Here is a 23,337-nt window from a genome sequence, read left to right as displayed (position 1 = left end):
GAGAGGACTTTGCCTACTCAGTCCAAAGTAACACCTGTTGGCAAGAGTAATTCTGCGTTGGATTTCAAGGCTGACATTGCTGGTGTTGTTAACGCTGGTTCTCATGTAGACGAAACTATCTACTACTTCAAAGGTATGACTGTCAACAGTGACGTAGGAGCCAAGACGCAAGTGCGCTGACTGTTTGTTTGATGACAGGAAATATTTCGTCTTGTCTTCATTCACCACCAGTCCCATACGCTTCGCTTCTTTATCTAGTCTGGAAAAAGCAGAACAAACGGCGCGGTTGTTGCTTCCGATGATATCAATATCATCGGCATCATACGCCAGCAGCACTCTTGTAGAAGATTGTACCTTCTCTTTTTGCTCTGCAGCTCGTATTATTTTTTCCAGTAATAGATTGAAGAAGTCGCACTATAGTGAGTCACTCTGTCTGAAACCTCGTTTGGTATCGAACGGCTCGGAGAGGTCCTTCCCGATTCTGACGGAGCTTTTGGTGTTACCAAATTCAGACATCGCGGCATTAAGGCAGCTCCTTTTCGTGCTATCGAAGTCAGCTTTAAAATCGATGAAAAGATGGTGAGTATCGATTCTTCTCTATCGGGTCTTTTCCAAGATTTGGCGCATGGTGAATATCTGGTCCATCGTCGATTTTCCTGGTCTAAAGCCACACTGATAAGCTCCAATCAGTTCGTTGACGGTGGACTTTAGTCTTTCACACAACACGCTCGACAAAACCTTATTTGCGATATTGAGGAGACTTATACCACGGTAATTGGCGCAGATTGTGGGGTCTCCCTTTTTATGGATTGGGCAGAGCATACTGAGATTCCAATCGTCGCGCATGCTTTCTTCCGACCATATTCTACAAAGAAGCTGATGCATGCACCTTATCAGTTCTTCACCGCCGTATTTGAATAGCTCGGCCGGTAGTCCATCGGCCCCCTCCGCTTTGTTGTTCTTCAAGCGGGTAATTGCTATTCGAATTTCGTCATGGTCGGGCAATGGAATATCTATTCCATCGTCATCGATTGGGGAATCGGGTTCGCCACCTCCTGGTGTTGTACTTTCACTGCTATTCAGCAGGTCGGATAAGTGTTCATACCATAATCCCAGTATGCTCTGGACATCCTTTACCAGATTACCTCCTCGGTCCCTACATGATAATGCTCCGGTCGTGAAACATTCTGTATATCGCCTGATCTTTTCAAAAAATTTTCGAGCATTACCCATGTCGGCCAGCTTTTCAAGCTTTTCATACTCACGCATTTCGGCCTCTTTCTTTTTACGTCTGCAAATGCGTCTCTCTTCCCTCTTCAGTTCTCGATATCTGTCCCACCCCGAACGTGTTGTGGTCTTTCGCAACGTTGCGAGGTAGGCAGTCTATTTCCTCTCCACTGCGGAACGACAACTCTCATCGTACCAACTGCTTTTTTGGAGTGGTCTCCAGTTTCGGCTGCAGCGGTATGCAATGAATTTGAGATGCCGTTCCACAGCTCCCTTATATCGAGATGCTGATGAGTGCTCTCATTTAGCAGGAGTGCAAGTCGACGTCGAACCTTCCTTGTGTTTGTTGACGGGCATTCTTTAATGCACAGAGGAGAGTGCGTATCTTTGCTGCTACTAGATAATGGTCCGAGTCAATATTTGATCCTCGGAGCGTACGCATGTCTAAAACACAGGAGACATGTCTTCTGTCTATCACAACGTGATCGATTTGATTGCGCGTGTTTCGATCATGGGACAGCCATGTTGCTTGATGAATTTTCTTGTGCTGGAATCCTGTACTACAGACAACCATATTTCGGGCCCCAGCGAAGTCGATCAGCGTAAGGCCGTTTGGCGATGTTTCGTCATGGAGGCTGAATTTTCCGACTGTTGTGCCAAAGGCACCTTCTTTACACACCCTGGCGTTATAATCGCCAAGCACGATTTTGACATCGTGGCGGGGGCAGCGCTCATAGGTACGTTCTAGGCGCTCATAGAAAGCATCTTTGCTCACATCGTCCTTTCTCTTCCGTTGGGGCGTCGGCGCAAATCAGCAATATGTTGAAGAACCTCGCTTTGATGCGGATTATGGCAAGACGTTCATCCACCGGGGTGAATGTAAGAACTCGGCGACGGAGTCTCTCTCCCACCACAAATCCAACACCAAATTTGCGCTCCTTTAAATGGCCGCTGTAGTAGATGTCACAAGGACCCACCTTCGCACTTCTTGGATGGCGGTGATGTCAGCCTTTAGTTGTATGAGGACATCAACCAACTGGGCAGAGGCACCTTCCCAATTAAGGGTCCGGACATTCCAGGTGCATGCCCTCACATCATGATCCTTAAAACGTTTGCAGGGGTCGTCATCAAAAGGGGGGTTTCTCTTCCAAGGCTCTGATTGTTTTTTCATTGGGGAGGTTTTTTTATGTGGTGGGTCCCAAACCCTCGCACAACCGCATAAGCGGGCTTCGCCTTCTCACTTTAGCTCTCCTTCAAACGGATGTCTGTTGGCTACCCAGGGGATACTTGGTCTAAAACCGGAAGTCGTGAGCTGCTTGAGTCATATGTAAAAGAATCGTTCCTGGCCACTCCCAAGTGAATGGCAATCAGAAATTTCCTCACTTGCGTGAACTTCTACATATGACCCTATCCATCCATGTTATTACCTTGGTAATAAAATAGCCGATTGTAACTATCAATAATAAAATACTGAATGTCCATCAAACAGGATTTCTTTTTATTTCCTTTTTTATTGGGGATAGCATATTCGTGTGTTCCAATCTTAAATCAATATTTTTTGTTTCAATGTGTTCTTTTACCAAAAATGGCTTAAATTTACCTTCTTTTATATAGTTTCAAAATTTTCTAGTGTGATTTTCATATTTTATATCATCTATTATTACATTATATTCAAAAGTTATCAAAAATACTCCTTCTATTGTATATCTTTTACAATATTTATTACTTTATTTGCTTCATAAATCTCTGTACAATTAGCATTTCTATTATTTAACATGTCTGATAAACAAGTGTTATTTCTTTTTATCATACAAAGTGCATTACTTAACTCTTTTTTACAAAATTTGACTGGATAAAATTTATTTTCGCATTTTATTATTTCATTTTTGATTAGTAATTTTCCATCCTTTTGTGATACGGGTAAAGCTTTCAATAGTTTGCAAATATTTTGTATTTTTGAAAATTTAATATATACTAAGCCAAAAAGAAAAAAAATGCCAATCAATTATCGAAAGAATAATTATTTCCTACTTTACCAACAACAATAAAAGATAGCCCAAAGTACATCGTGGTGAGTTCAAGTAAAACAAACAAACCTTTGAATAAATTTTCTTGCTTCGCTGTTCACAAAGCCCTAAAGCATAATAGCTCTGAGATAATAGCTGCCATCGATTGGTCACTTCTTTGCTCGCTATCTTTGGGCGCTGCTCGCCTGTCACAAATTTTACATGTGAAAGCAACAACAAAGTTATCTAGTTGAATTCGTGCAGGAGAGTATGCGAATACCTCACTAAAAATTCTATCGTCGCTTGATGAGTGCTACCAAGTTTTGTTTTACTTATGTAGGCAATTTTAGCGCAGGGTTGCAGCACAAGTGCTGCCTGTTTGTTTGAATTACTGGATAGTGCGTTCTATTGTCTTCTCTATAACGGATAGGCAATCGATGGCAGCTAATAAAAATCAGTGAATTAAGAGACGTTAACCTACTACTTTTAGTTAAAAATAGCACTTTATCAAAAAAATTCACAGCAACGAAACAGCTCATTAGCATATGCGGTGTAAAAAGTGAGCTACATAGAAATTTAAATTCTTCAAAAGGCACTATTTACGATCCATGTTTAAATGAAATCTCAGACAACGAAATAATTGAAAACTTAAAAAACAGGGTGTTACATCGGTTTACAAATTTCCAAAAAACATAAACGAGCAACCAACTACAAATGGCGTTGTTTTTTAAACCTTCGATCGCTACTATTTACCTGAACAGATTGATGTAGATACTATCCCAATCCCATGAGATGAAAAAACTGCCAATTCCTTGGCCATACAAAAAACGCTGCAATAAGATTCCTATCTGCGATACGTGCGCATTGCCAACACACAATCTCTCGCCCTTCACTCGCACCCTCTGTGTAAATTGTTCTGCTGACCAATCAGCCTCAAACAAATTGTGTCCAAAGCTCATTCAAATAAAAAAGGTGCGTGGAGTCCCTACGCATCGGAAGAAGTTATACCTCTTAGTGATATTCCAAGTAATGCATATCATTTTGTATAAAAGAAAAATTGCGAGAGGGAAAGAATAAAAATATGGTGGAGTGACTAACACTTCCTTAAATTCACATTTTATAAATTTATTATGGACATTTTATAAAGCAAAGTCCAAATCAATTATCATTTCTGGGTTCTGACGGATTGATATCTATAATATTTACGATTGAATTATGATAACTAAAATACGATATGAAATGTCTTACATTTATTTTATCTATATTTCTCGCGAATACCGCATCAATAGTCGTACCTTCTTTGGTCGTAGGATCATTTCTAATGAAAATTTCTCTCTGAGGAATGCCAGTAAAGGTTCAGCTTCTGGCAATGAGAAATATAATGCGCAAGCATACAAACATACATATGCGTACTGTACTTATTATATATATACTAGGGCAATTCACAATCTGGTGCAAATGGTCTTGCATATTTGCAATTGCAAATGAGCGAGGCATATTGTTGCTTTTACACTAACAAAATATACAGCGAATTTGCAATTGCAAATATGCAAGACCATTTTGTTGTGAATTGCCCTACTGTACTTATTGACTGCATTATTATATATAATAATTTGTATAAAACCTTGGAATTTATTCATTAAAATCACCACTCAGAAGTCGTTTTATCCGTTGTAACCGAGCGATCATCGAAGAAACATCATTTCTGATATGCCACAAGACAAAATTAGAAATGAAGTAAATAAACCTCACGCTGTCAGATAAAACGATATACCTCCTCATCGCAGGGTGCTAATACTTTCGATTTGCAAAGAAAGTAAATGAAGACTGACTACAGAAATGATCCTGTGAAGTATAGTCTTAACTTTTCAAGGGCTAATGCAGAGTATTTCAACCAAAAGTCACACAAAAAAGTTGAGAATTCGCAGAAATTAAACAGAAAGAAAAATAATGCGCAAGCATACAATCATACATATGTGTACACATGTGAATATGTCACCAACCAAAAATTTTAACATGCAACAGATTGTGAATTGCCCTATATGTAATGAGCGAGGCATACTGTTGCTTTTACACTAACAAAATATACAGCGAATTTGCAACTGCAAATATGCAAGACCGTTTGTACCAGATTGTGAATGGCCCTACTGTATTTATTGACTGCAATATTATATATAATTATTTGTATAAAACCTTGGAATTTATTCATTAAAATCACCACTCAGAAGTCGTTTTATCCGTTGTAACCGAGCGATCATTGAAGAAACATAATTTCTAATATGCCACAAGACAAAATTAGAAATGAAGTTCATAAACCTCTCGCTGTCAGATAAAACGATATACCTCCTCATCGCGGGTGCTAATACTTTCGATTTGCAAAGAAAGTAAATGAAGATTCACTACAGAAATGATCCTTTAACTTTTCAACGGCCAACGAGGTATTTCAACCAAAAGTCACACAAAATAGTTGAGAATTCGCAGAAATGAAACAGAAACGAAAGAAAAATAATGCGCAAGCATACAATCATACAACCAATAATTCGCAAGCATACAATCATACATATGCGTACACATGTGAATATGCCACCAACCAAAAATTTAAACATTGTTCTACAAAAACAAGAATTGCTCAAATAGCATAAGCATGGCAAGTGCTTTAAGTTCTCTGCTTTACTCTCATTCACTCTCTCTCTCTCTCTCGCGTTAATTGTTCAACGCTATTCCCTCTCCACTGAAGTGTTAAACAATTAGCGCAACCTTTTCCGAAGTCGTATAAGAAGTATAACTTCAAAAAAATAATAACAATTCAAATAATGAAAAAATTACCCAAACAGGAGCGCAAACCTCAGCTCCTTCTCTCACTTTACTTAACACACAGCACGAACAACGAAACAAATGTAAACAAAACAATCACCGTAAACTCAACTAACTCTCTCCCAACAACAAGTGCAGTCGATGACTCAAACACAACATCTCTTGATTACGCTGCAACAACCTCGCTCATTTCTAACTTGATCAGTCAACTCAACCATACACCCTGCCCTCTTTCAGCCACAAAAAACTCCATTATAGAACTTACTTACTCATAAATGAATTCTCACCACATATAATTGCTTTACAACAGTGGTCGGCAAACTCATACATTCAAACAATTTATTTCGTGAGAGTGTGTGAGTGTTGAGACCTACTCAACGAAGCAAGTGTTCAGTTTTACTGGTCCCGAACTTTTTTAGAACTGGTGAAATTAGGGCCAATACTGGTTTCCTAACAATCATTTTTATAGTGTACGTTAGTTTAACACATACAATCAATTGTTATTACTGCGTAGAAATGTGTATGAAAACATTATAAAGCAGTAAACTTTACTTAAATTACATTTTTTGCAAAAAAAAAAATCGATTGTACACTTCGAATTAAACACACAATTATTAATTATATGACTAACATTTAAAATAGCGAATTAAGTTTTATGAACTGACTTGCAAACATAATAAAAAAATTAATAATCAAAATAGAAATAAAATAATATATACAAAAGCATTGTATTTTGTGTTCATACATACATGCGTATAATCCCACCATACGTCTTGCTCGCTGTGAAGTCAGCTAGCAACTGACCTGACATCGCTTCTATGGTGTAATAATGATTGCTAGCAAAAATGATAGAATACAGTTAGCTTTTTTGGGTTTTGATTTCCTGTTGAGTGACGCGCTCGCGACCCCAGAACACGCGAGCAAAACAAAAAACGAAAGAAAAATTTACAAATTGCACGGTGGTACAAAACAATAAAACCAAAACAAAGAGCTGAAGTCAAGGCTAGTGCTTAATTATTATTTAAAATTCTAAGTGAAAAATGTATTAACTTGAAAAAGAAGTCCGCAATGGCGGAATTTAACAACAATAGTACAAAAAAGTCATATATAGAGAGAGAGAGAGTTTTTTTCACTTTTCCAACCAACAAAAAAGTTGGCAAAATGGCGAACTTTTTGTAACAAAACATATAATTTTAATTATAAATATGCATATATAATATATTAAATATATTATAAATTTATAGGAATCACGTTCATTGTGATATTTTATCTGCACATTATTGAATTTGGTTCACTATGTTTTACATTTCCATTTTCCATTTGACAATTCTAATATTGCCTATTCCCTTTCTTGGGTCGTGAGAGTGTCACTATGTCGTAATCTTGTATTCTATCATTCTTGATTGCAAGTACGTGTTTCAAGTGCCGAACACAAAAACGACGACACGACACGACGTAGCGACGGCTGATCACAAATGTCAAATCTTCCACTTCAATAAAATTTACATATTTTGTTTAACGTGAAATTATTTGTGCAATAATGTAAAAATGTTCGATTTATTTGTTTTAAATAATCGATTGTTATTATAAATGATATATCAAAGCTATTTTACATTTATGCTGGCAAAATAATGTCATCTTTGTTATAACTTTTAATAATTTTTATTTCACATATTAGTGGCAACTCTACAGATGCCCGTTGTCGTCGCCAAAATTAGAAACATTTTTAATTTAGCGACAACGACAACTACAAGCCTGTTGTCGCGTAGTCGTGCTGTTGTCAAAAAATCTGTGCCCATAAGAACGCGTGTATTTAAATATTTGACAGATGTTGCTCGTCGCTTGTCGTCTTCTATGTGTTCAGCACATCACACTTACACTCAGTGTGCGCTCAGAGAGCGCTCCGCGGGCTATGGGCTGCCGATCACTGCTTTACAAGAAACGCTTGTCCCAGTACACCGGCCATTTTTATAACCTACTTCAAAATAAATCAGCAAAACAAGTCATTGCCCTATTAATCAAAAAACAAATCAAACATAAACGTATCCCAATTTCATCCAACATTTCCGTCATTGCTATTGAAGTTACCATTGGTTTAAAATTTTCTATAACATTGAAAATTCTCAAGCGTTTTTGAGAAACGAAAACGATTGAAATTGAAAATAACCCAATTGCCTGTATCAAAAATTAAAATATAAAATAGCCGACAAATTAAAACACGTGCGTACGGATTCAAGGTTCAATTCAAAGAGAGTTATTTTTTCCGTTTTAAGGAATCGCTTAGCCTAAATCTTAAACTAACGGCTTAAACTAGTGATAATGTAAATATGTGTTACAAAAGGGTTAAGTATAATTATCTTTCGTTAAACATTGTACTAGATTATGTTAACGTAAGTATTAAGGTAAATAATAGATTAGTGTTATAAATTCATTATTTAGGTAAGTATGTAAATTTTATAATTTAATGCATATAAATTCAATTATTTAATATTTCTTTACAATTCATTTTATTCTTTATTTTTTATTTAGTTTAAGGTTTATAAAATATATATTTATATGTCGCTTGATGCAACACCGGCCACCTTGACAGGATCAGGTTCCTTCAACATCCATTGGAAGCAAGGCCAGTTTGTGGATGGGGCGCTTAATTGTTGGGCTGCAGATTGCGTGTGGGGTGCAGCCACTTGTTGCGCTCCTGAAGACCCGTCAGGTATGTTTTGGACCACTGTCGCCAGAACTGTTGTTTGAGACAGCAGACAATTTGCCATCTCTCGCAACAACGAACAGGATCCATTGATACCTGTTCTGGGGGTAGTGCTCGCAGGGAGCACCCAATCAGTAGGTGCGCTAGGGTTAACGCCTCGCCGTCGTTGGGGTCCTGGCTCAACGGTGTTAGGGGCCGAGAGTTGAGGATGGCCTCCACTTCGGCCAACAGTGTTGCTAGCTTCTCTGCGGTGAGTAGCGCGTTGCCTATTACGCGAACGATGTGGTGTTTGGCGAACTTCACCGCGGCTGCCCATAATCCTCCGAAGTGCGGCGCCCTCGGTGGTATAAAGATGAAGTTGAACCCTTCGTCTGCGGCGAATCCCTTCAATTCTGGAGCCTGGGACAGAAATGCTTTTTTCAGCTCGCGCAGCTTGCGGTCGGCGCCGATGAAGCTGGTGGCGTTGTCGCTGAATATTTTATGCGGCATTTCTCAGCGTCCAATGAACCTTTTTAGGGCGAAAATAAATGAATTAGAAGAAAGTTCCGAAACTAATTCTAAATGTACTGATTTTGAAGTGAAGCAAACGAAAACTGCAATATATGCTTTGATGGCTGGTCGACCGCGTATTTTTAAAGTTGTATATATCAGACCACAAAAATCTACGCCACATATAAGAAAGGGTCGTAGTGCTCGAAGTCTTTCGGCTGGTAAATTTCCCATAAGTTGGTTTTGCAACTTCGGCTTGTAGTGAAAACAATGTATACAGTTTCTTACGGTTCTACTGCAAGCTTCTCGGGCATTATTAGCCATATACGTTCTCGAAGAAGCGCAACCAACGCTTTAGCCCCAGCGTGGTGATTTCGAATGTGCAGGTACCGTAAATATGTTATAACGAAGTGCGAATTTTTATTTAGTAATAGCGGAAATTTGGCATCGTATGGGAGAGGTGCATTTAATAGGCGACCTCCTACTCGGATTAATTTAAACGAAAGCGATATATCCGAGTATTTATGCAAATAAGGATTGAGTTTTTGCAAGTTTGCGGGTAGGGTGGTACCTTTATGCAATTTTTGAATAACATCCGAAAATTCTGAATGTTGGACCACCTGTGCAATTTAAAAAAAAACTCAAGTTTAACTCATCTGAAGTCAGATCCTTGCCCATGGAGGATTTTGATGGTCGTCTGATCCATCGTAATATATATGCGACCACACGAAGTAATGTTTTATGAGAAGAGACTTTTTCAATAAGATCCAATATTGAATTTTTCTCAGTGGTTGAAATTAGTGTGAATGTATTTTTCTTCTTCTCTAATGCTTCGTCTTCTGGTAAGAGCTGGAAGTGGGTATTAATTGGCCATACTGCAGGGTCTTCTAGGAGGAACTGTGGACCGCCAAACCATATCGAATTATTCAATTCGTCCACGTTACAACCCCGAGACACTTGATCCGCAGGATTTTGTTTTGTTGGCACATGCCGCCAATGTACTTTGTCAGTCAACTCTTGGATTTCGGACACTCTATTTGCGACGAAGGTTTGCAATGAGGATGGATGCGTTTTGATCCAATGTAAAACGATTTCAGAGTCTGTAATGTAATATTTTCGAAATATCGACTCAACATATTCGCTACTCTTGACCATAATTTCGAAAGAAGATGTGCTGCCGAGAGCTCGAGACGCGAAAGAGACTTGGTCTTCAGCGGAGCCACTGTAGACTTTGCAGTAAGCAGCATACATTTAATACCACTAGATTGGCTTCGTATATATGTACATATATATGCAACATCCATACGCCCTTATTGAGGCATCGGCGAAGCCATGTATTTGACAGATGGCACTCGACTCTACGTTTACATAACGAGGAATGCTGATTGATGAGAGCTGCAGTATGTTGGCTTTGAAGTTCTGCCAGCTAGTGCCAAGGCGCAATGGAATCGACTCATCCCAATCTAGTTTTTGGATCCAAAGCTCTTGCAATAAGATTTTTGCTAGAGGGGCTAGTAATCCAAGAGGATCAAAAAGGCGAGCAGAAACTGATAATATGTTTCGTTTAGTGGCTCGCAGATCATTAAAATTGTCATCTAAGACAAATCGAAACAAGTCTTCTTTCGGAAACCAATGGATTCCTAAGTTTTAGTGGAATTGTTGTCATTGAAGCTTAATGACTTTTCTGTGTAATCACTGTCGAAAAATTTAGGGTGGTTCGAAAACCATTTCGTTAGAGTAAATCCAGCCGAGTCTAATATTTTAATTACCTCACTTCTTAAAAGATCTAGAGACTCAAAATTTTCGGGTCCTGTTAATAAGTCATCAACAGAAAAGTCTCTTTTAATGGCCAATGAACCGAGTGGATATTTAATTGTATTGGCATCACTGAGCATTTGCAAACACCGTGTTGCGAGAAATGGAGCAGGCGCAGTGCCGTAAGTTACGGTGTTAAGTCGAAAAATTTGTATTTGCTCTGAAGGATGCTCTCTCCACACTATGAGTTGACAATTTCTGTCTTATTCATGCATAATAATTTGACGGTACATTTTAGTAATGTCCGCCGTTAGTGCATTCTTATGTAAGCGAAAACGTAGAAGAGTTGAGTATAATTCTTCTTGGATGGTTGGACCTACCATCAAAAGTTCATTCAATGCTACTTGAGATGAAGATCGGCTCGAAGCGTCAAAGACAACACGTAATTTGGTTGTAGTGCTTTCGGGACTTAAAACGCATTGATGCGGAATGAAGTAGGTGGCTCACTCGGGATCTTATTGTTCGTTGGGCTCATGTGTCCCAGTGCTATATATTCATTCATGAAGTCCAGATACATTCTACGAAGTTCTGGATCTTTTAACCCTAGAGCACACACCCGGGTACAAATGTATCCACTTTCAACTTTGAAGTGTTGTAACTTTTGAACCGCTATACCTTTATACCGCTAACGGATCTAGGAAGATTATTTAGTTTTGAGTTCAAATTCAAAATTTGAACCAGATCGGACCATTGGTTCAGGAGCTATAGCCTTCCAAACACATTATATACGGAAACACACACCCGAAATACGTTTGTACCCCAATAGTACAAATCCTCATAATAATCAAAAAAAAAAAACATTTTAAATTTTATTTTTTTATTTGAAAAATTAAAAATATTCATTTCACACATTATATTATTGACTTTTATTATAAAAATTATAAAAATACATCTTATATCTAAGGATAATCATGGCAAATGGAGCAATTTGTTGATGTGACCGAATGATCAAGACACATTTACTTCTTACATTTGGCGCACAGCTTTCTGGTTTTTCAACGGCGTTTTTCCTCTTGTGCGTAACATAAATAGCAAGATCCGGACACAGGTTTTGGCGTGCGCGTTGCGCCAGATGTTGATGCTGCTGTTGACACCATTGATTCCACCGGTCGGTTGAAATATGCTTCAATAGCAATTTTAGTCGAAAAATTTCGCGTCACTTGACGTTTTATGGCTCTGGCTTCAATAATGGCTTCAGCCAAGCTGCGCAGGATCTGCTTACGCTTGTTGTTTGATCTCCAAGGCAACATAGGGTTATTCAAATCGTAGACAATGTAGGCTGCAAGAGCTGTAATGTCCAACATGTTGAAGAACGTCGCTAGTGGCCATCGTTTTGTGTTGGATATTCCGCAAACATTTGGTCCATTCGATCAACACCACCTTTGGTACGATTATTATATTCAATTATTTCAGGTTTCCCACTGTCAGCTATTTCAGCATCATTATGCATGGTCGAAAGCAAAATTACTGCTTTATTTGTTTTTGGGAACATAAGAGCACATTGTCACATTATTTTTGAAGCCAAATGTCGTTGAACCAATTGTCCTGTTTTTGTTCTGCTTCATTTCTTGAGGAATATATGATTTGTTTTTGCGCAAAGTTCTAACGATCGTGAAGATCCAAACCCAATGATGGCTGGCTTTGCTTGCTTTGCTGTGGGAACTGTCAAAACTGAATAGAACTATACTAGAGCACATGAAAAGAGACCAAATGCAGCTTTGCTTCAAGCGCTTGAAGTTACGAATAGATCTATGCTCTATTTGCCAGCGCTTCTAGGGCTTTTGACATTTGATATTGTAACTAGAGTTACCAGTTTGGGCGAAATGTACCAATTTCAGTAATTTTTTTGATGCTACATTGACACGCAAATATTTATAACATATGCGTTTGCCAGTACAAATAGTTAAAATGTAGAATATTTAAAATATTTGTTATATGTATGTAGAAATTTACAAAGAGTTTATAATAATATAACATTTAACATGAACTTTTAACTTTTTGATTTACAAAAAATTAAGTGTGTGGCAACAGTGATTGTGACATTATTTTGAAAGCGTTCAAAACGCTCATTTGGTCATACAAGCATTCAAAGTACGCAAAGTCAACGAAAGCAAGTAAAGCCAGCCAGCATTGGGTCTGGACCTTGAGTTTCCAGGTGAGAAGCAGTTCTGCAACTGGCAAGGTCGTAAACAAATTGTCCATTGTAATGTTTCGGCCACTTCCTTGGTATTTGGCAGACAAATCCTTCACCACTCATTCGCCTTGGTTCGTTTCCCTACCAGTTTCTGCTTGGCCAGTATATATTTGTCCATGCAGTGGATATGCATTTGTGGCATCGCAAATCCACCAAACCTTGACACCATATTTAGCAGGTTTTGACGGTATGTACTGCGTAAACCGTGTGCGTCCACGGTTAGGAAATAATTGTTCATCAATCGTCAAGCATGAGCTGGGCTTGTAATGTGAAGCAAGATTATTGTTCATCATCGTCCACAACTCACTGATCGGTGCTGCTTTATTAGTAAGCGTGTTGCACGAGTGTTTTTATAGTCAAATCTTAGGAACCGCAATATCGAACAGAAACGGTTGACTCCCATTGTGGTGCGATATAAAGGATAGTTTTTGACGCTCCATAAATCTCGAACATGTTCTCCATTGCTATGGTTCGCACCAGTCATAATAAGTATGCCAAAAAATGCATACAGCTCTGTTATTGACACAGGCGTCCATGACTTAGGAGTTGTGTTTGGATGCGCATTGTTGTAAGCATTATAAGTTTCTTTTGCTAACTTATTTGTGTGGCGCATAATTATATCAGCCATTTCAACGTTCATGAAACATTTGAATGTTTGCTCTATTGACAACATTTCAGTGCATCTAGCTGGTCCAGAACGTTCTCTTATAATGGGTGTGTTCGAGTTGAACAATAAATACCGCAATATTGCAACCCTGTTACTTACTTGATACTCTGTTGCTGATACTCAGCTGATAGTCTGCAGCAATATTGCGAGCATAATTTTCACAGAACGTTATTCTTTAAAAAGTCATAGTTAAAATGGAAATTTTAACGTATTTAATAACTGATGATATTATGGAAAAGCAAAGTGACAATTTTTTAAAAAATAGAAACAAAAGAAGAAGGATTACTTTGCCCCAAAGAACCGATTTTTTTATTTTGCCGCAAGAAAACTCTTGCTCCATGTCCAGTCGACATCTGACCAACAATTTGGACTCAGCTGAACTTAATTTTATTCTAAACTTCAGCATCGTCATCAGCAATTTCAATGTCATTGATTTGAATTTCTTCTTCATCTTTTGAGTCAAAGTCATAGGGAGCGTCATCGTCACAAATTTCATCAAATAAAGACTGTATATATGATTCTCGCTGTTCCTCAGTTAGCCTGCATAATAAAAAAAAATAGTATATGTATGTTTACATTGTTGCTTATTTTACATTTTTTACCTTCTATACATGATTCAATTATAAAAGGTTTGGGAAGTAAACAGCTTTCCCGCTCTTTTTTGACATCCCTTCTGCGTTACAAAACAATAATGTTTTTTTTTTTGTAAATCTATCCAGAAAATTGTTCAAAATTTTTTAAATTGTAGCAGATATATACCAATACAATGGGTAGACAATACTGTTTAATTTTGATTTGTTATTTCGAACATTTTTTGTTGACATTTTAATTTTATAAACTTAAAACAGTCGATGTTTAAAATAGCGCTGTATCAAGATCAAGAAGAAGGACTATACCGAAGTTTACAGGCGTGGGGTCAGAGATTTCGTCTCAAAAGGTCAAAGTTTATAACAGAAGTCTGCAAGTAGAGAAATTAAGTTATAATAAGATTGATATGTCAGCCAGTTTCAAAAACGAATGGGCAGACAATTTTATTGCAAGTACTTGCTTTGGAATGGAGTTAAATTTGTGTTGCATAGCAACCGTGTAATGGATGGAGTCATATGTAGAAGTTCACGTAAGTGAGAAAAGTTTCTGACTGTCATTCACTTGGGAGTGGCCAGGAACGATTCTTTTACATGTGGCTCAAGCAGCTCACGACTTCCGGTCTTAGACCAAGTATCCTCTGGGTAGCCAACAGACATCCGTTTGGAGGCGAGCTAAAGTGAGAAGGTGAAACCCGCTTATACGATTGTGCGTAGGGTTTGGGACCCACCACATAAAAACACCCCCCAATGAAAAGGATGAGAGACCCCAATTTTGATGACGACCACTGCAAATGTTTAAAGGACTACGAATTAAGGGCATGCACCTGGAACATCCGGACCCTTAATTGGGAAGGTGCCACTGCCCAGCTGGTTGATGTCCTCGTAAGAGTAAAGGCTGACATCACCGCAATCCAAGAAATGCGATGGACGGAAGAAGGTGGGTCCTTGTGACATCTACTACAGCAGCCATATAAAGGAGCGCAAATTCGGTGTGGGATTCGTGGTGGGAGAGAGACTCCGTTGTCGAGTCCTGGCATTTACTCCGGTGGATGAACGTCTAGCCACAATCCGCATCAAAGCGAGGTTCTTCAACATATCGCTGATTTGCGCCCACGACCCGACGGAAGAGAAGGACGAAGTGATCAAAGATACCTTCTATGAGCGCCTAGAATGTACCTATGAGCGCTGCCCCCGCCACGATGTCAAAATCGTGCTTGGCGATTTCAACGCTAGGGTGGGTAAAGAAGGTGTCTTTGGCACAACAGTCGGAAAATTCAGCCTCCATGACGAAACATCACCAAACGGTCTGAGGATGATCGACTTCGCTGGGGCCCGAAATATGGTCGTCTGTAGTACTAGATTCCAGCATAAGAAAATCCATCAAGCTACTTGGCTGTCCCCGGATCGAATCACTCGCAACCAGATCGATCGTGTTGTGATAGATGGACGACATGTCTCCAGTGTTTTTGATGTGCGTACGCTTCGTGGTCCCAACATCGACTCGGACCATTATCTAGTAGCAGCAAAGATACGCACTCGCCTCTGTGCAGCAAAGAACGCCTGTCAACAAACACAAGGAAGGTTTGACGTCGAAAAGCTGCAATCGCAACAGACAGCCACGAAATACTCTACTCGACTTGCACTCCTGCTCTCTGAGAGCACTCATCAGCATCTGGGTATAAGGGAGCTGTGGAACGGCATATCAAACTCCTTACGTACAGCTGCAACCGAAACCATTGGTTTTCGGAAAAACTAAAAAACAGCTGGTATGATGAGGATTGTCGTCTCGCAGTGGAGAGAAAACAGACTGCCTACCTCGCAATGTCGCGATCGACCGCAACGCGAGCGGGATGGGAAAGATACCGAGAGCTGAAGAGGGAAGCGAGACGCATTTGCAGACAAAAAAAGAAAGAGGCCGAAATGCGTGAGTATGACGAGCTTGACAAGCTGGCCGACAGGGGTAATGCTCGAAAATTTTACGAAAAGATCCGGCGACTAACTGAAGGTTCAAGACCGGAGCACACTCCGGGACCCCCAGAGGTGATCTAGTTATTGATGACCAGGGTATACTGAGTTTGTGGAGGGAACACTTCTACAGTGAAAGTACAACACCAGGAGATGGCGAACCCGATTCCCCAATCGACGACGATAGAGCAGATGTTCCATTGCCCGACCGTGAAGAAATTCGAATAGCAATTACCCGCTTGGGGGTATTCAAATACGGCGGCGAAGAGCTGATAAGGTCTTTGCAGAATATGGTCGGAAGAAAGCATGCCTGACGATTGGAATCTCAGAGTACTCTGCCCAATACACAAAAAGGGAGACCCCACAATTTGCGCCAATTACCGTGGGATAAGCCTCCTCAACATCACGTATAAGGTTCTGTCGAGCGTATTGTGTGAAAGACTAAAGCCCACCGTCAACAAACTGATTGGACCTTATCAGTGTGGCTTTAGACCTGGAAAATCAACAACGGACCAGATATTCACCATGCGCCAAATTTTGGAGAAGACCCGTGAAAATAGGATCGACACACACCATCTCTTTGTCGATTTTAAAGCTGCTTTCGACAGCACGAAACGGAGCTGCCTTTATGCCGCGATGTCTGAATTTGGTATCCCCCCCAAAACTAATACGGCTGTGTAAGCTGACGTTGAGCAACACCAAAAGCTCCGTCAGGATCGGGAAGGACCTCTCCGAGCCGTTCCATACCAGACGAGGTTTCAGACAAGGTGACTCACTATCGTGCGACTTCTTTAACTTGATGCAGTTATAACAGCTGCAGAGCTAAATAGAGAAGGTACAATCTTCTACGAGAGTGTACAGCTACTGGCGTACGCCGATAATATCGATATCATTGGAAACAACACCCGCGCTGTTAGTTCTGCTTTTTCCAGACTGGATAAGGAAGAGAAGCGTATGGGTCTGGTGGTGAACGAGGGCAAGACGAAATATCTCCTGTCATCAAACAAACAGTCAGCGCATTCGCGTCTTGGCTCCCACGTCACTGTTGACAGTCATAACTTTGAGGTTGTTGATAGTTTGGTCTACCTGGGAACCAGCAATAACAATGTCAGCCTGGAAATCCAACGCAGAATCACTCTTGCCAACAGGTGCTGCTATGGACTAAGTAGGCAATTGAAAAGTAAAGTCCTCTCTCGACGAACAAAAACCAAACTCCACAAGTCTCTCATCATTCCCGTCCTACTTTACGGTGCAGAAGCGTGGACGATGTCAACATCCGATGAGACGGCACTAGGAGTTTTCGAGAGAAAGGTTTTGCGGAAGATTTATGGTCCCTTAAGAATTGGCAACGGCGAATACCGCAGACGATGGAACGATGAGCTGTATGTGTTATTCGACGACATAGACATAGTCCAGCGAATAAAAAAACAGCGGCTACGCAGGCTAGGTCATGTTGTTCGAATGGATGAAAGTGCTCCAGCTCTGAAAGTATTCGATGCAGTACCCGCTGGTGGAAGCCGAGGAAGAGGAAGACCTCCACTCCGATGGAAGGACCAGGTGGAGAGGGACCTGGCTTCGCTTGGTATAACCAATTGGCGCCAAACTGCCAGAAGAAGGGATACGTGGCGCGCAGTTTTGGCTTCGGCTATAACCGCGTAAGCGGTGTCTACGCCAGTCAAGAAGAAGAAGAACAACCGTGTGAAACTGATTTTAAATAAATAGTTTTCATGGTACATGTCATTTTCTTCTTTTGCTTATATCCCACAAGGTGATTGGGAATATATCCCAAACTGCAGTTGTCCCAGAATTCTCCGATAAAAAGTTATGTAATCAATCACTCCTATTTTATTTTATGGATCTAAATGTTCCCTCTCCTTCAGTAGAAGCGAAACCGTAATATTTACGCATACTTGTGAAGTATGTGAGAACCAATCTGTTTCCTGATGTCTGACCATTTATTTCATAGGTTTCATCCACATTCCCCAAATTAACACTGTCATGTTTAGGAGAACTACAAAATATTTGATTAATAGATAAAAATATGAAATAACAGTGGGATGGTACATTTTGTCGTTATGAGATGCTTTGAGTTCATCAAAGCGTGGCACAATGCATTGAGAGTTTCAAATCATTGATGTTATATTTCTTGCTAACGTTTTTATTACATTTAAATATTAATTTTATTAAGATACCATGAAATAATACAACATAGATTTATAAAATAAAAATATATATGCAATTAAGATTTTAAGTAGCAGTGTCAAAACTTTCCTGTCATTACTTAACAAACCTTTTATAATTGAATCATCCCTGCAAGACGATTAGAGTTACTTATCTTATGGAATATTGGTTACCGATAAAGAAAGCTTGTATTATTATTTTGGTCTCTTTTGTTCTAGCAGCAGGAAAAAAGTTATCATTTCTCCTCTTTTACGGCATGTCGGTGTGATTATCTTGCTCGCTCTCTCTCATTGATTTTGGTGCCTATGCTGCATATGTCTTTCTGCTCTAAATTTTTTTTTAATCAGCCATCTATCAGTGGAGACTGTTCGATTTATCATTTTCAGGGTAACCCTTTAATCACAGGTATTGGACATTTGTTGGGTCACCGTTTCGTTATTTAAATTTGGTTCATTGGTCTCCATTGGTCTTCATTCTATAGGTCACCTACTTTTCCGTTTAAAAATTAAAAATTTAAATTGTTTTATTTTTATTTATTTATTATAATTGTATGATGTATTTACATTAAAATTAGTATTGTATAATATTTTAGATTTTTAATAATCATTATAGATTAATTTTTAAATATTAGCATTTCAGTACAAAGTGAACTTTTTACAAACGTTTTTGCTGCTATTTATACATTGATTTTTTACGAACGTTTTTGCAGCTATTTATACATTGATTTTTAATACATTTATATTTATGTATGTATGTGATTGGCGTTGCAACCGTTTAGCCGGTTATAGCCGAATCGACGATAGTGCGCCACCTCTCTCTCTCCTTCGCAGTTCGGCGCCAGTTGGAGATCCCAAGTGTAACCAGGTCGCTCTCCACCTGGTCCCTCCAACGGAGTGGAGGCCTTCCCCTTCCTCGGGCTGGAGTGTTTTCGTCCATTCGGACAACATGACATAGCCAGCGTAGCCGCTGTCTTTTTATTCGCTGAACTATGTCAATGTCGTCGTATAACTCGTACAGCTCATCGTTCCATCGTCTGCGGTATTCGCCGTTGCCAATGTTCTGAGGACCATAAATCTTGCGCAAAATTTTCCTCTCGAAAACTCCTAGTGTCGTCTCATCTGATGTTGACATCGTCCAAGCTTCTGCACCGTAAAGCAGGACGGGAATGATAAGCGACTTGTAGAGCTTGATTTTGGTTCGTCAAGAGAGGACTTTACTGTTCAATTGCCTACTCAGTCCAAAATAGCACCTGTTGGCAAGAGTTATTCTGCGCTGGATTTCGAGGCTCACATTGTTCGTGTTGTTGATGCTGGTTCCCAGGTATACGAAATTATCTACGACCTCGAAGTTATGACTGTCAACAGTGACGTGGGAGCCAAGACGCGAATGCGCCGACTGTTTGCTTGATAACAGGAGATATTTCGTCTTGTCCTCATTCACCTCCAGACCCATTCGCTTCGCCTCCTTATCCATGCGGGAAAAAGCAGAACAAACGGGGCGGGTGTTGCTTCCAATGATATCAATATCATCGGCGTACGCCAGGAGCTGTACACTCTTGTAGAAGATTGTACCTTCTCTGTTTAGCTCTGCAGCTCTTATAATTTTTTCCAGCATCAGGTTAAAGAAGTCGCGCGATAGTGAGTCACCTTGTCTGAAACCTCGTTTGGTATCGAACGGCTCGGAGAGGTCCTTCCCAATCATGACGGAGCTTTTGGTGTTGCTCAACGTCAATTTACACAGCCGTATTAGTTTTGCGGGGATACCAAATTCAGACATCGCGGCGTAAAGGCAGCTCCTTTTCGTGCTGTCGAAAGCAGCTTTAAAATCGACAAAAAGGTGGTGTGTGTCGATCCTCTTTTCACGGGTCTTCTCCAAAATTTGGCGCATGGTGAATATCTGGTCAGTTGTCGATTTTCCAGGTCTAAAGCCACACTGATAAGGTCCAATCAGTTTGTTGACGGTGGGCTTTAGTCTTTCACACAATACGCTCGACAAAACCTTATATGCGATATTGAGGAGACTTATACCACGGTAGTTGGCGCAGATTGTGGGATCTCCCTTTTTATGGATTGGGCAGAGCACACTGACATTCCAATCGTCAAGCATGCTTTCTTCCGACCATATTCTGCAAAGAAGCTGATGCATGCACCTTATCAGTTCTTCGCCGCCGTATTTGAATAGTTTTGCCGGTAATCTATCGGCCCCCGCTGCTTTGTTGTTCTTCAAGCGGGTAATTGCTATTCGAATTTCTTCGTGGTCGGGTAATGGAACATCTGTTCCATCGTCATAGATTGGGGGATCGGGTTCGCCATCTCCTGGTGTTGTACTCTCACTTCCATTCAGCAGGTCGGAGAAGTGTTCCCTCCACAATCCCAGTTTGCCCTAGACATCGGTTACCAGATTACCACCTTGGTCTCTATATGAGGATGCTCCGGTCTTGAAACCTTCATTAAGTCGCTTCATTTTTTCATAAAATTATCGAGCATTCCCTCTGTCTGCCAGCTTCTCAAGCTCTTCGTACTCACGCATTTCGGCCTCAGATGCGTCTCGCTTCCCTCTTCCGCTCTCGGTATCTATCCCATCCCTCACGTGTTGTGGTCGTTTGCAACGTTGCGAGGTAGGCAGTCTGTTTTCTCTCCGCTGCGAGACGGCACTCCTCATCGTACCAGCTTGTTTTTTGTCGTTGCCGAAAACCAATTGTTTCGGCTGCAGCGGTACGCAGTGAGTTTGAGATGCCGTTCCACAGTTCCCTTATACCGAGATGCTGATGAGTGCTCTCAGAGAGCAGGAGTGCAAGTCGAGTAGAGTATTTCGTGGCTGTCTGTTGCGATTGCAGCTTTTCGACGTCGAACCTTCCTTGTGTTTGTGGAGCGTACGCAAGTCTAAAACACAGGAGACATGTCTTCCGTCTATCACAACGTGATCGATTTGGTTCCGCGTGTTTCGATCAGGAGACAGCCAAGTAGCTTGATGTATTTTCTTATGCTGGAATCTGGTACTACAGACGACCATATTTCGGGCCCCAGCGAAGTCGATCAGCCTCAGGCCGTTTGGCGATGTTTCGTCATGGAGGCTGAATTTTCCGACTGTTGTGCCAAAGACACCTTCTTTACCCACCCTGGCGTTAAAATCGCCAAGCACGACTTTTACATCGTGGCGGGGGCAGCGCTCATAGGTGCGTTCTAGGCGCTCATAGAAAGCATCTTTGGTCACATCGTCCTTCTCTTCCGTTGGGGCGTGGGCGCAAATCAGCGATATGTTGAAGAACCTCGCTTTGATGCGGATTGTGGCAAGACGTTCATCCACCGGGGTGAATGCCAGGACTCGGCGACGGAGTCTCTCTCCCACCACAAATCCAACACCAAATTTGCGCTCCTTTATATGGCCGCTGTAGTAGATGTCACAAGGACCCACCTTCTTCCGTCCTTGTCTCGTCCATCGCACTTCTTGGATGGCGGTGATGTCAGCCTTGAGTCGTATGAGGACATCAACCAGCTGGGCAGAGGCACCTTCCCAATTAAGGGTCCGGATATTCCAGGTGGATGCCCTTATATCATTATCCTTAAAACGTTTGCAGGGGTCGTCATCAAAAGGGGGGTGTCTCATCCGAGGCTTTCGTAGATTTTTCATTGGTACTTCGTTTTTATGTGGTGGGTCCCAAGCCCTGCGCACAACCGCATAAGCGGGCTTCGCCTTCTCACTTTAGCTGATGATGTCTGTTGGCTACCCAGAGGATACTTGATCTAAAACCGGAAGTCGTGAGCTGCTTGAACCATGTGAACTTCTACACATGATCCCATCCTTTATACATGACAAAATTTATATATTTTAAAAATAAAGTTAGTATTAATTATTACATTTTTATTTTTTGTAGTTGTTGTTATACAATTCAAATAAAATTCCATTGCTATTACGAATGTTATTAGTATTCGAACATTCATTTGTATAATTTAATAATATTTTACATATAAATTATGAATTTGTAAATGAATAAATTAATACTAAACGCGAACGATTTCCTTATAACTATCCTGTAAGGATCCAACCAAACTAATGAACCAATATGGTTTGATGTCAATTCCACACACTCCTATCCCATATGTACATCATAAAAAGGTTCAGCTCGTCGGAAAGAGGTTGTGCAACTGCTAATCTAAATGTCCGATGGGATTTGTTGTTGTCTTTTTTATCATGCCTGAAAAATATTAGAAATAGAAATTGTTATTAACGATTAGAAAATATGAATATATTTGTATTCGTAGTACAAACCTAAGAAAAGTTGTAGCTATTGTAATCCTCCATTTGTACAAAGTATTTGTGTTTATGGTCTGAGTAGGCAATTGAAAAGTAAAGTCCTCTCTCGATGAGCAAAAACTAAACTCTACAAGTCCCTCATCATTCCCGTCCTACTTTATGGTGCGGAAGCGTGGGCGGTGTCAACATCCGATGAGACGGCACTAGGAGTTTTCGAGTTTCCACTTTCGTATTGGAATTGCCGATTCCAATTACGCTTAATGTCTTGTGTTGGCGTCGAATCCGCAAGTTCTGCGCCAAGTCCTCAGTCATGAAGTTGACCTAGGATCCTGAGTCCAGCAACGCTCTCGCAGGCAGGTATTCTCCACATCTGGTCCTCACTTGTATAATTGCTGTCGCCAACATGACCCGGTCCGGCATACTTGTTGTATGCA

The 23,337-nt window shown here is 40.3% G+C and overlaps 1 protein-coding gene and 2 non-coding genes across 3 annotated transcripts; all 3 read right to left on the bottom strand.

Moving 5' to 3' along the window:
- Positions 1 to 4,880: 4,880 nt before the first annotated feature.
- On the bottom strand, positions 4,881 to 5,095 carry LOC128920027 (small nucleolar RNA U3). Its single transcript, XR_008470151.1, has one exon. It is a non-coding gene; the product is annotated as a small nucleolar RNA U3 (small nucleolar RNA).
- A 354-nt stretch (positions 5,096 to 5,449) lies between these two features.
- On the bottom strand, positions 5,450 to 5,657 carry LOC128920030 (small nucleolar RNA U3). Its single transcript, XR_008470154.1, has one exon. It is a non-coding gene; the product is annotated as a small nucleolar RNA U3 (small nucleolar RNA).
- Positions 5,658 to 8,691: 3,034 nt separating this feature from the next.
- Positions 8,692 to 9,240, bottom strand: LOC128919954 (uncharacterized). Its single transcript, XM_054225850.1, has one exon. It carries the CDS (start codon positions 9,238 to 9,240, stop codon positions 8,692 to 8,694), a length of 549 nt encoding a protein of 182 aa, XP_054081825.1.
- Positions 9,241 to 23,337: the final 14,097 nt, after the last annotated feature.

This window comes from Zeugodacus cucurbitae, chromosome 2, assembly GCF_028554725.1.
Source record: "Zeugodacus cucurbitae isolate PBARC_wt_2022May chromosome 2, idZeuCucr1.2, whole genome shotgun sequence".
Classification (NCBI taxonomy): Eukaryota; Metazoa; Arthropoda; class Insecta; order Diptera; family Tephritidae; genus Zeugodacus; species Zeugodacus cucurbitae.
Note: the sequence above shows the minus strand (reverse complement) of the source record. Positions and strands in the feature narration are given on the sequence as shown.

Excerpts from the sequence above, each read along its gene's own strand:
- LOC128919954 (XM_054225850.1), bottom strand. The coding sequence starts at position 9,240 with ATGCCGCATAAAATATTCAGCGACAACGCCACCAGCTTCATCGGCGCC.